Source organism: Oncorhynchus nerka, linkage group LG10 (genome assembly GCF_034236695.1).
Source record: "Oncorhynchus nerka isolate Pitt River linkage group LG10, Oner_Uvic_2.0, whole genome shotgun sequence".
NCBI lineage: Eukaryota > Metazoa > Chordata > Actinopteri > Salmoniformes > Salmonidae > Oncorhynchus > Oncorhynchus nerka.
Genome location: NC_088405.1, coordinates 27,854,331 through 27,867,499, shown reverse-complemented (window position 1 = coordinate 27,867,499; position 13,169 = coordinate 27,854,331). Strand labels below are relative to the sequence as shown.

General features: G+C 40.5%; 1 protein-coding gene across 2 annotated transcripts in view; it reads left to right on the top strand.

The window, feature by feature from the left end:
• Positions 1 to 13,169, top strand: part of LOC115135093 (SH3 and PX domain-containing protein 2A-like) — a 103,828-nt gene that overhangs the window by 70,888 nt on the left and 19,771 nt on the right. Inside the window, exons 8-9 of one of the 2 annotated variants that reach the window (XM_029669362.2) lie at positions 5,838 to 5,951; positions 8,751 to 8,834. In XM_029669362.2, coding sequence (XP_029525222.2) covers positions 5,838 to 5,951; positions 8,751 to 8,834 — 198 coding nt within the window. The remainder of the gene's footprint in view (positions 1 to 5,837; positions 5,952 to 8,750; positions 8,835 to 13,169) is intronic. The other variant, XM_029669363.2, reaches the window with a different exon arrangement.

The window sequence follows — 13,169 nt, the reverse complement described above, 5'->3', positions numbered from 1 at the left end:
AACACACAACACTATGTATGGAGAAAAAAAGGCACAGCGTACCAACATCAAAACCTAATCCCAACTGTAAAGTATGGTGGAGGGAGCATCATGGTTTGGGGCTGCTTTCAGGGCCGGGACAGCTTGATATCATCAACGGAAAAATGAATTCCCAAGTTTATCAAGACATTTTGCGGGTGAATGTTAGGCTATCTGTCTGCCAATTGAAGCTCAACAGAAGTTGGGTGACGCAACAGGACAATGACCCAAAACAGAAGTAAATCAACAACAGAAGAAAATACTCCTTCTGGAGTGGCCCAGTCAGAGTCCTGACCTCAACCCGATTGAGATGCTGTGGCATGACCTCAAGAGCAGTTCACACCAGACATCCCAAGAATATTGCTGAACTGAAACAGTTTTGTAAAGATGAATGGTCCAAAATTCCCCTTGACCATTGTGCAGGTCTGATCCACAACTACAGAAAACATTTGGTTGAGGTTATTGCTGCCAAAGGAGGGTCAACCAGTTATTCAATCCAAGGCTTCACATACTTTTCCCACCCTGCATTGTGAATGTTTAGATGGTGTGTTCAATTAAGACATAAACGTATAACTGTTTCTGTGTTTTAGTTTAAGCAGACTATCTATTTGTCTATTGTTGTGACCTAGATGAAGATCAGATCAAATTTTATGACCAATTTATGCAGAAATCCAGGTATTTCCAAAGGGTTCACATACTTTTTCTTGCCACTGTTCATCTTCTTTTTCAGTATAGCCATGTCAGGATGGTCAATCAGGAATTCCATGCTTCCTTTTTTTTTGCAATTTCTATTTTATTTTACCAGGTAAGTTGACTGAGAACACATTCTCATTTACAGCAACGACCTGAGGAAAATATGAATGAGCCAATAGGAAGCTGGGGATGATTATGTGAACATGATGGTATGAGGACCAGGTTGGGACTTTAGCCGTAAAACCAGGGTTAACACCCTTATTTTTACAATAAGTGCCATGGGATCTTTAGTGACCACAGTCAGGACACCATTTAACATCCCACCTTAAAACTGCACCCTACACAGGGTAATGCCCCAATTACTGCCTGAGGGCTTGGGGATATTATTATAGCGTTGGGTTATTATTTATTTCAGAGGAAACAGTGGTTCCTTCTGTCCTTCCAACACCACTTCCATCAGCATCTGATCTCCCATCCAGGGACCAACCCTGCTTAGCTTCAGAGGTAAACCAGCAGTGTGATGCAGGATGGTATGCTGCTGATGTAATTCATCCAGGGAAATAATGTTAATTGTGTTATTCACCATCACTTCACCCATCCTCTTTTTATGCTGCATACTTCTGGGCCTACATTTACAAGGTATCCAGGACAGACTGCTGATCTAGGGTCACTTTTGCTTTTCAGATTATGTCAAATAAGTCTGGGGGGGGGGAACATATCAAGCATCTCAAAAGTAGGAATTATTTCGGGTGTGTTTCAAAAAAAAAGTTGAACAGTACATTTTTACACAATGTTTAATTTTGTACAGTTTGTCTAAATTCTGCATTTATTACTGGATTAGAAAACATCTGGATGGAATAAAGACATCTTATCTGTTTGTAGATTATATCTGAGCCTCAATTTTTTTTTAAAAGGTCTAGAGAAAACATGGTAAAAGAAGATATGGAATTAAACCTGCAGTCTTCAGCTCTGCATTCACATCATTAACTCGCTGCACCAACAAGGGATAGCTGTAGTGTTTTTTTTAGTTGTCTAATATGGTCAATCAGGACACAACACACTTTCTGAGTTATTATAATGTTCCCATCCTCTTCATATGAGGTGTACTTGTAACACTGTATTTTATGACAAAATGTGTTCTGGGAACGTTCTTGCAACACCAGGCAAATGTTTTATGTAAATATTGTATAATCATTGTATAATCATCAGCACGACTGGACAGTTTTTGAGAACATTTGCCCGAAGCCTAACTAATGTTCTGGGAACTTTTACAGGACCAGTTTTGGTTGGCTTGGACAATAGTACTGCTACATTGTCTTATTACCTAGAAACCTAGTGATAACTTTTGGGGAATGTACTTTGGTGGTTGTTACAGATGTTGTGCATGACATTTTAGTAAATGTTAGGGTAATATTTCAAGGATATTTTGTTTTAAACATAAAAAAACAAACATTATTTCAATGTTTTTGGGATGTTATCTTAATGTTAGATAAAAACCTAACTAGAACTTGCTAATGTTCTGGGAATGTTACCGGTTTGCTGGATTGAGACACTTGACCACTGCCAACATGAGATACCCATGTGATAGTTATTGACGCTGGGTATTTGGCTCCTTGTTGCAGATATAGCAGAAGAAGAAAAAATGTATTTCTAGGACAGTATACTGGACAAGCTTCCAACCGTGCCTTATACAAGTGGAAGCAAAATGGCTGTATTTTAAAGGCTCCGGTCCTAAGTACTGTAGACTTTAGCTCTCAGTTCTCTATTTAATTTATTGGCACAGGATTTATATGAAGCCACAGCTTTGGTGTAAAGACATTACATGGCTTGTTAGGGCCTTGAGCCTTTGCCAATGTGGGGGCGCAGGGCCAGATATAAACAGCCTTCTAGTCTCTGGACCCACACAAAATGTAAAGTACATTTAACAGCTGCTGCAGCATGTGTGATTGAATTGGTCAATTCAAATTAAACAACTCACCCATGTATATAGATTGAATAGGTGATATTCTAGGTTGGCAAATAACATCTTTGTTGTTAATCTATCTTAATACGACTCTGTTCAATTGTTTTGGATCCCACTTCATCAAACTAACAGCTTGTAAGTTATGCACGTTATCTGGCAATTCCCTGTTTTAAATCTATATTCAACCTAGCCCCAGCCTCTGTCAGGGTTTCCCAACTGGCGGCCCGCAGGCCGATTTTGGCCCGCGCATGGTTTTATTTGGCCCTCAAAGTTTTCTGGGGACATAATAGACTAAAAACACCAGGAAATCAGCTCCAAGTGATTTTAATTTAAGAAATCTGTTCTCAAGTATTCCCACACAAAATAGAGAGACACGTGATCATATACAAATGAAAGCAAGGTTTGAAATTATTATGTTTTAGACAAACATATCTGTTTGGGCTTCTTGCTGTCAATTTACCGTCTACAAATTATTTGTAATTATTCATAATTATCCCTGCTTTATGTCCTTGAAGCACTGCAACTGTTGCCTGTCAACTTGTTTAATTGAATGTGGCAAGGACATTAAACTGCTTGTAGTGTAGCAAAGCGTTATAGTGCAGTCCTCTCCCTCTAAATGACCCTGGCTCTCATCATCAACTCATGGTTAACCCTGATACCTATAATTGCTATCTGTCTGTCTGTTCTCAAATACTCCTGATTGGACGATATAAAATTGCATAATAGATCTTGAAAACATTATGTTCCATGATTGGTTTGGGTGAGGACTGTCCCATAGGCTTTCATGAGGTTACAGACTTGCGTATCAGACATGACCAGCATCATAGTGTACTGTACCTCAGCGCTCTGTGTTCTGTTTACATGATTGTAAAGTACAGTGTTTTTGTGATATATCACATAGGTTAATAGCTAACGCAGCAGGCAGTAAAGAAACATCTGAGTGAAGTCCCCACATCCGTTTTTCAGGGGAAACGGAACTAGTTTGACGATACTGTGTCTTCCAGTTTCTTCCAACTCCGCATAGGCTACATAGCTATTGACATAGCTTTAGCTTACATAGCTCTAATAAATAATTTTAGGCAAGTAAGTATTTACATTTCACAGCATTGCTCCACAAGACAGTCAGTGAACGTCTAGAGGTTGGAGAAGCAGTGAATGTTCCATGGAACCCTCCAGTATTCTTTATGAGGGTTGTGAAGAGCTGTCAGCCATCTTGGATTCCGGTTACCACAACAAATAGAGCATTCGTGGAGCGCCACATCACAGGGGAGGTTTAACGAGGGTGTTTTGTCACTTCACTCTCCTGCAGAGAACAGACATGACCTCTCCAGAGCAAAGCGACAGAGAAATGGTATTGATTAGCCTACGTGGCAGCAGCCCTGGGGTTCGTGCAAAAAAGTTAATAGCGATCAAGGTTACTGGCTGAAGCCAGTCAGGCACAGAAAAAACTGGTCTATGTATTGTTTCACATCCACTCTGTGAATGACCGTATGATTCAGAAATGGACCCAAACATGCGTGACTCACAAGGTCTGGAACTTAAATCTCACTGTTCATTTTAATACATAATTTATTTCCATGCACTAAGAACATCAATATTTTCTTACATTATTTGTTCGATGAAGCTGTTCTGTGTATGCTCAATACTGTACCTTTCACTCAGACCTTTGTCTGGTATCCAACTGACTGAGTAACTCAGTCATATCCCAAGGAAATAAATAAAATCAAGCAAGACGTTGAGTGTTTTGCCAGTAACGTCCCACCCATTTAAATTATGATTGATGTTGATGAAAGTCAGTTGAAACAAGGCCAAATCAGGATTTATGTCGTCACAAAGACATCCCAAACCAGATGTGATGTTGTTGGGCTTGGGGATAGAGACTATAAAGTACACAGTGAGCCAACATTAATAATTTGCATGTCAATCTCTCCTGTAGAGGAGAGATTAACTTGAACCCTACTTGTATTTGTGAGAAGTATTGACATGCACCAAGCTGTCTGTTAAACTACTAGTACACAGCTCAGGCACCCATGCATACCTCAAAAGACATGACACCAGAGTTCCCTTCACAGTCCCCTAGTCCAGAAAAGACTATGGGAGGCGCACAGTACTAAATAGAGCCATGGCTACATTGAACTCTATTCCACATCAAGCAACTGATGCAAGCAGTGAAATCAGATTTTAAAAAACAGATAAATACATGTTATGGAACAGCGGGGACTGTGAAGACACACACAGGCACAGACACACAAATACACACCCACACATGATAACACACTGTAGGCACTATACACACACGTACACATGGATTTTGTGTTGATTGGGAGTCCCATAGGGCGGCGCACAATTGGCCCAGGGTCGTCCGGGTTAGTAGAGGGTTTGGCCGGGTGGGTAGGCCGTCATTGTTGTCACGTCTTGACCATAGACAGCCTTTATTTTCTATGGTGGAGTAGGTCAGGGCGTGACTGGGGGGTTAGTCTAGTTTATATTTTCTATGTGGGGTTCTAGGTTGTTTTTTCTATGTTGGGGTTTCGGTATGATTCCCAATTAGAGGCAGCTGGCTATCGTTGTCTCTAATTGGGGATCATACTTAAGTAGCATTTTTCCACCTGTGGGTTATGGGATATTGTGTATGTTTAGTTGCATGTTAGCACTGCATTGTCATCACGGTTCGTTTATTGTTTTGTCTTTGCTAAAGTTTCTCTTCTTTTAATAAATTATGTGGAACTCAAAGTACACTGCGCCTTGGTCCGACATTCTTTCCAACGATCGTGACAATTGTAAACAAGAATTTGTTCTTAACTGTCTTGCCTAGTTAAATTAAGGTAAACATAAATTTATTCAGGTTCTATAAACTAGAACAGACATTTTTCTTGAAATGGAGGAGGAACACTCCTCTAAAGGCCTTTATCAGATTATTTTATAAACCGTACTGAAAGATGCTGTGCTAGTCATGTTGAACGAACATCCTACAAAATCTGTCTCGTTTAAGGCAAGTCCCAACGGTAATTGATTTAATCCTAAATAATTGTTCTAGAATTGGAATTGTCAGGGTAGGTGTCTATTCCAATAGGCAATGAATAACCAGTAATTTACCAGGTACTGTATGATCACTTTTTACCTTACAGTACCTCCATTGACCTCCCTCTCTCTGTGCCCCCAGGCTGGTGGTTTGTCAGTACAGCGGAAGAGCAGGGCTGGGTCCCTGCCACCTACCTGAACACCCACAGCAACACACGAGATGACCTGGAGCTGGGCGCCTCCAAGTCCGGGGAAGGTAAGAGCTCCACACCACTTTGAATACAGGAAGAAAGCTTGTACAATACATCTAGTATTCAAGCTGCACCACAATACCGACCATGTTAGCCTTCGTCACTTCCAGCAACATGGTGACATTTAGGGACCTACAACCTCCCCCACCCATCTCTAAAAGGGTACAGTAGTCTGACTCCCACCCCCGACCCACCGCAGACTGAAGCTCACGTCCCTCGTCCAGTGAGAACACCCTTCTCTGTGCTGTTATCCACTATAAGCACCGCTGAACAAGCTCCAGATTCAGCCCTGAGTAAATAGGCTGGAGAAGGACTGTCAGGGCCTAAGCCACAACTCTGGGCTGAGGTGCACTGAGTGATGTACTGTACTCTACAGTAGCAGTGTAGAAATTCTATACTAAAAGGAGGTTACCTCCTTGGAGTTTTGGACGGTGAACGAATGAAAGAGGTGCATGTTTGGTTCACTGTAGGGATTGAGCTGTGAGGAAGATGTTTATGTGAGTCTGTTGCTAGTAAAGTCATGTCTGATGTTAATTATTCCGGGCCCTGAGATAAATTCATACAGACTGATCAGTGCCTTAGCATTTTCACTCTCCACTCTCTCACAGACAAGTGCAAATATCTTGGAAAAGGCCACAACTGTTTTAGTCATTATTTTACAGTAGGCAACTTTAAAGATGGAAATCATTTACTTGCATCTTACTGTTCCAAGCAAACATTCAGATTTTCCAGCAGTCTGGCAAAACAAGCATTTACTGTAACGAGTGTCGACTCAAACACTGACCCACATTCCTAGGACCGGAGTTATGGGCGGGCCTTAGGGGGCCTGGCTCGTCCTACCGTACCTTCTTGCCCTTCCCAATAAAAATTATAAATATTGATAATTTATTTGACCAAGATGCTCGCCAACAGAAAGATACATTTTCTGATAAAGCATCCGAGCGAGCGAAATAGCGCCCTTCTGTCTCAGTATTTGTAGCCCATGTATTTTATGATGTCTGTCTAAAAGGACTGTGGCATGTCATACTGTTTTTCGCCAGACGTCATCAGATACATGGGCTGCGTATTGTAAAGCAGTGGGGCGCTGTTTCACTCACTTAAGATGCTTTCTCCAGGGACATAGTTTCAGCCACTTTTAAGGAAAGTTGGCGAGTGCACTGTTTTGATTGTGCAATTATTTTGGACGAACGTACGAAGGTAACCTACTTTTTGAAGTGATTTGTTTGACAATCAAATGAAAACACCTTGACTGGTTGTGTTCATGCCACATTGAAAGGTAATACATTTTTACAGTTAAATTACATATCTTTAGTATAACACCCATGCCAAAATAGAAACTTGCCTCCCTATGGAAATCAAATGCCCTTCCAACTGATTAGTTCTGGCCACCGGCCCTGTACATCCCCCCCTGGCACTGTAGATCTTTTGACTGGAGGAGAGAGGAGATGTCGTACAGCACATAATGTACTGAGTTAGCCTCTTTAGTCCAATAGTTACAAAGTATTCTCAATGGGCTTCTTTCTCCCAAGGCACGCATCCAAAATGCATATCCATTCCTTATAAAGTTTTTTTTATTTTTAAAGAAGGAATTAATCTCTCTGTTAGTGAGACAGCTTTCTGGATTTTCACATGTATGCAAACCCCACAACTGTGACCCCATACACGCAGGCATACGCACACACACACACGCACGTATGCACGCACGCGCACTCACACACATAGCAGATGCTGCCAGAGCGGTCAGGGGACAATCTGTCAGTGTAATTAGCGTTTATGTGTCTAATCAGTCATGGGAATAACTCAGGATCCATAAACTCTCTCTGTCAGCCCTGTGGATTGTGCTCCATAGCACTCTGTAAGACACTTTCATTGAGATGGGGCTCTTGTGGTGAACAGGACTTGGAACATTTTATATGGCTTCAGCTGAAGATGTTGACGTTTGGACTGGAGGATATGACGGTGTAAATGGGGAATTTCTTCCTCATTGGAGAAAGACCATCACATGAATGAGAAACACTTGGATATGTTCCTACTTGGGGTGGTCATATTTCATCATTTGTTTTTATTCTGTAATACCTATGATAGGCCTTCTCAGATTGACTCATCCAATATAATGGTTCTAATCAATCTGTCTTCTGACATTAGTGTTCTGGAGGAGTATGTGGGTCAGTTTTTGTATAGTTTTGAGCAGGTACTTCGAAAAATGTGTAATTTCAGTTTTTCAGCTCCCAGTGTACGTACCACTCAGTTTTTGCCTGAAATCTCAACTTCATGCTAAACGTTGAGATTAGTGCTCTGGTTTAGTGATGGAAACCTTTTCCTTGAACTAGATAATTATATAAGCCTTGCCGTTTATAGTGTTGGAATGTGACAAAAGATCCCTCCGAAGCGCCTAATCATTCCCGTCTCCTGCATTTAACTAACAAAAACCCCCAACAATTATAGACCTGTTGTGGCTGCTGCCAAAGGAATTCAGCTGGTCTATTAGTTGCATACTATTCCCAAGCAGCAATGTGTTCCCCAGATGCTCCTGCAGGACAGGATGGGAAGACCATGCTAACAATCCACGCTAATTACCAGCCACAGAGAAGATGTCCATGGCTTACATTTCCTGTGTAACATTCATTCAACCCCATCACTGTCCAGTCCTTCCATTGCAATGTGGCATTTTTGTTTCCATGTTTGCCATGTGACTAACTAATAACAGAGTTGAATCTATGTCGTTTGTGATATATGTGCCTGCCTTTTATGTTTCTGTCCCCATTTGTGTGTGTTTGTGTCTGGTCACCATATGCGTGGTTCAGTCACTAAACGACGTAAGGCCCATCTGAAGAGGCTGGACCGGAGATGGACCCTGGGGGGAATGGTCAGCAGGCAGCAGAGCCGAGGTGATCTGAGACAGGGTGCCCACCTCCTCATCTTCCTTCACCTCTCATTCCTCTATCCTCTGACCCCTCACCTGTCCTCACTCCTGTCCCCATTGTACCTTGTCCTGTCTTCTCTCATACCTGATTAAGGTTGCAAAAGCTACCTGTAATTCACCAACAGAATCTTCAAGTAATCTATGGCAATTTATGGTAATTTATACTTGAGTTTCTAGTGGATATACCATATGGATAAAGAGAAAATAGCCTAAAAAAGCCTTTAAAAAGCAGCTAATCAATAATAATCAATAATAATTTCAATTAATTCTTCCAAATATTATGAAACCCTCATATTAAACACCAACGTTAAGTTGATGGTTTATATTTAGGATCATGTTTTACGGCTTTGTCATTCTATTATTATTATTATTATTTTTTTTTCATCATTTTACAGACACCTGTGATGATCTGACGTACCCAAAAGGGCCACTAGATGTCTTGTGATAAATTACATAAAATCCTTGAAAGTTACCTGGAAGTTTACTGATAAACTTCTAAAGCTTCTAGTAAAATACCCTCGCTTTGCCACCCTACAACTGATGCCTAATCACTAACATCGTTATTATCCAGCTAATTAACAGTCCAGCCATGTCATTACCATGCTAAACAGGGTTTCACATCCACAGTGGTGGCTTGCAATAGTTACAGATTTGACCTTATGCAAGAAGATAAACTTACAAAAAAATGTACCATCTTGTTGTTTCAAGACTACTACATTCAAGTGCAGAAACTGAGTCTTTTCTGCACTTGAATGTAGTAGTCTTGAAATCAATGATTAAGTCAGTGTTATTAAGTCAGTTATATTAAGTCAGTTATTTCAGTGTTGGAAATTGAGTGAAATTGAGTGAAATTATATTACAGTATATAATAAGATTGCCTCATGTAAGCAGTTCATTTTAATTCACCGCTATGTGCAACTCCAATCTTTTCTGAATTACAGCTATAGCTATAGCTACAGAACCATCTAAAAGTCGTAGCATCATTTACTTTGGTAGGCAGCATAAAATATTTTGCCACTTTGTTTGGCTTTTTATGAGCAAATGAAACATGAATACATACAGTGCATTCGGAAAGTATTCCGACCCCTTGCCTTTTTAAAAATTTTGTTATGTTACAACCTTATTCTTAAATGGATAAAATAGTTTTTTCCCTCTCATCAATCTACACACAATACACACATTTTTTTTTGCTAAAAAATTAAAACATTTATAAAGTAAATATCACATTTACATAAGTATTCAGACCCTTTACTCAGTACTTTGTTGGAGCACCTGGCAGCGATTACAGCATTGAGTCTTCTTGGGTATGACGCTACAAGCTTGGCACACTTGTATTTGGGGAGTTTCTCCCATTCTTCTCTGCAGAGTCTTTCAAGCTCTGTCAGGTTGGATGGGGAGCATCGCTACACAGCTACTTTCCGGTCTCTCCAGAGATGTAAGATTGGGTTCAAGTCCAGGCTCTGGCTAGGCCACCCGAAGACATTAATTGACTTGTCCCGAAGCCACCCCTGTATTGCCTTGGCTGTGTGTTTAGGGTCATTGTACTGTTGAAAGGTGAACCTTCACCCCAGTCTGAGGTCCTGAGTGCTCAAGGATCTCTCTGTGCTTTGCTCCATCTTTCTCTCGATCCTGACTAGTCTTCCAGTCCCTGCTGCTGAAAAACATCCCCACAGAATGTATATTTTATTTTTCATTTAACCTTTAACTTTAACCTTATGCTGCCACCTCCATGGTTCACCATAGGGATGGTGCCAGGTTTTCTCCAGATGTGGCGCTTGGCATTCAGGCCAAAGAGTTTAATATTTTTGATTTCATCAGACCAGAGAATCTCATTTCTCATGATCTGAGAGTCCTTTAGGTGCCTTTTGGCAAACTCCAAGTGGGCTGTCATGTGCCTTTTACTGACAGGTGTGTGCCTTTCCAAATCATGTCCAATCAATTGAATTTGCCACAGGTGGACTCCAATCAAGTTGTAGAAACATCTCAAGGATGATCAATGGAAACAGGATGCACCTGAGCTCAATTTCAAGTCTCATAGCATAGCAAAGGGTCTGAATACTTATGTAAATAAAGTATTTCTGTTTTTTTATTTTTAATACATTTGCAACGATTTCTAAAAACCTGTTTTTGCTTTGACATTATGGGGTATTGTGTGTAGATTGATGAGGGGAAAATAAATATTTGATCCATTTTAGAATAAGAGTGTAACGTAACAAAATGTGAAAAAGTCAAGAGGTCTGAATTCTTTCAAAATACACTGTGTGTACTTTTCAAAAGGAGTTAAAAAAGACAGACGTTTATCGACTGGAGGTGTTAAGAGCAAGCAGGTCTGCCGATGGACCAGGCCAGTAAAGAGTTTTATTAATCTTTCAGAGAAAGTGTGAAACGTGTTTGTGCTTGCACATATTAGCTTTGCCTCGAGCCAGGTTTTTTTTGACAGGGGATGCAGTTAGATTGCTGACAGCGGAGTGAGGATAAGCTATTTGAGTCCAGCCCAAGGTTTGTGTTTGGCAACAGTGTCCACAGTGCACACAAAAAATGTACGGCCTCTGGAGTAAAAAGAGATTTTTCCACTGCAAGAACTAAATCTCGCATGTAAAAAAATAGCGCTGACTGCAGGGAAATAATGTATAAAAGTTATGCAAGCGATGCATGTTGTGGTTAACATAATATCTGATTCAGAGATTCCCCCCTGCTGGTGAGTGTGAGCTCAGGAAGGTTGAACAGGGTTGCCCCTGTACAGAGAGCCCTACCAGGCCTTAAACAGAGCGACCGGAGGTCCGATAGGTCAGTGCAGAGGAAAACAAAGCATACAGGAAGTGGCATTTTCGGTTCTATTTACACGGCTGTACATGAGCCTATTTCTTTGAAAGTATTAGGAATTTGAACTATATCCTTAATCAGTTCTTTTAAATCCCTGAGTGAGACTCAACATGGGCAGAGGAAAGGAAACACATATCAGATAGGCATCCAGTGATTCCAGAGGTATTCAAAGATAGGATATCCCCTCTTCTCTCTTTACTCTGCTGGGCAACATTCCTTCCTTCTGCCTGTGTTTTACGGTGTGATGAGATGAGACCTCTGGTCTGTAATGACAGGAAGTACTGTCACTGAGCGTGCCCTCTGGCCTTTTGGGAAGTTACAAATCAAGATAGCGTCTCTGTTCTCTATCATCAGTCGAGTTTATAGAGGCTGACCGCCACCATGCCATTAGTCCACTCTGCCGTTACCCACTGGACACAGTTATTAATTCAACGTCTATCCCACTTTGGTTTAACGTAATTTAATTGAAATGACGTGGAAAGAACTTTGATTCAACCAGTGTGTGCCCTGTGGGTTAGAACTGTTTTCCTCGTTTCAAAAGACTAGTGTTTGAGTTTATTTTGCCCCATATTTACACCGAGTAATCAACTATCATGACATCAAGTCAAGGTAATTGTCAGTTGCTGCAGGAAGGCATTTTCAGTATGAAGTGATTGACAATTTATTCATTTTATTATTTTTTAACTTAATTTAACTAGGCATTTAATTGGTGTCCCTGATTCTTCTTAGAATCCTTTGAAAGTAAAATGCTGGATATCTTTGTGGATCTGACAGAATCAATCACATCAGAACTACACACAGAGACATAATATTAAGTCAACAGACTTCAATATTATGTAGCCTAGATACAGTACCTTCAGAAAGAATTCACACCCCTTGAGTTTTCCTAGATATGTCTTGATTTAATTTCACTTCCTCTGAGATGTTTCTACCATTGTTGCAGTAGGGAGACTGGGGTTGGTTGTCTCACAGGTTGGTTGTCACAGTGCTTATTACTCAAAGTCCTTTGTGTGCTGTGTTATAATTTCAAGATAAAAATGTGTGTCCTCTATAGGAGAGGTCATCCATGTGGTCAATTCAGGTCAGGATCACAAAACATTGAGGTGAGAGGAACACTTTTCATTGGTGGAAGTAAATATTAAAATGCTTGTTATTTATTTAATGAATAGTTAATTAAGCAATATTATCCATACTTTTCAACTTTTATTGAAAAGAGGAAAGGGAGAGCTTTATTCCAAGCCTATTTGTGAGTTCCAAGGTCATTCAGATTCAGAACACTTTTAATGTCCTCAGAGAGTTACATTCATCCTGCAGCAGTCGTAAAACATATCACATCTGGTAAATAACATCTTAATTGGCATTGGGGGGGTTAGGGATGGTTGTCACATTGATGTTTGGGTTGCTTGTCACAATCTGACAACCGTCTCCATTGTAACAATGTACCCAAAAGCTAAATGACATTGAAAAATGCCTTGAA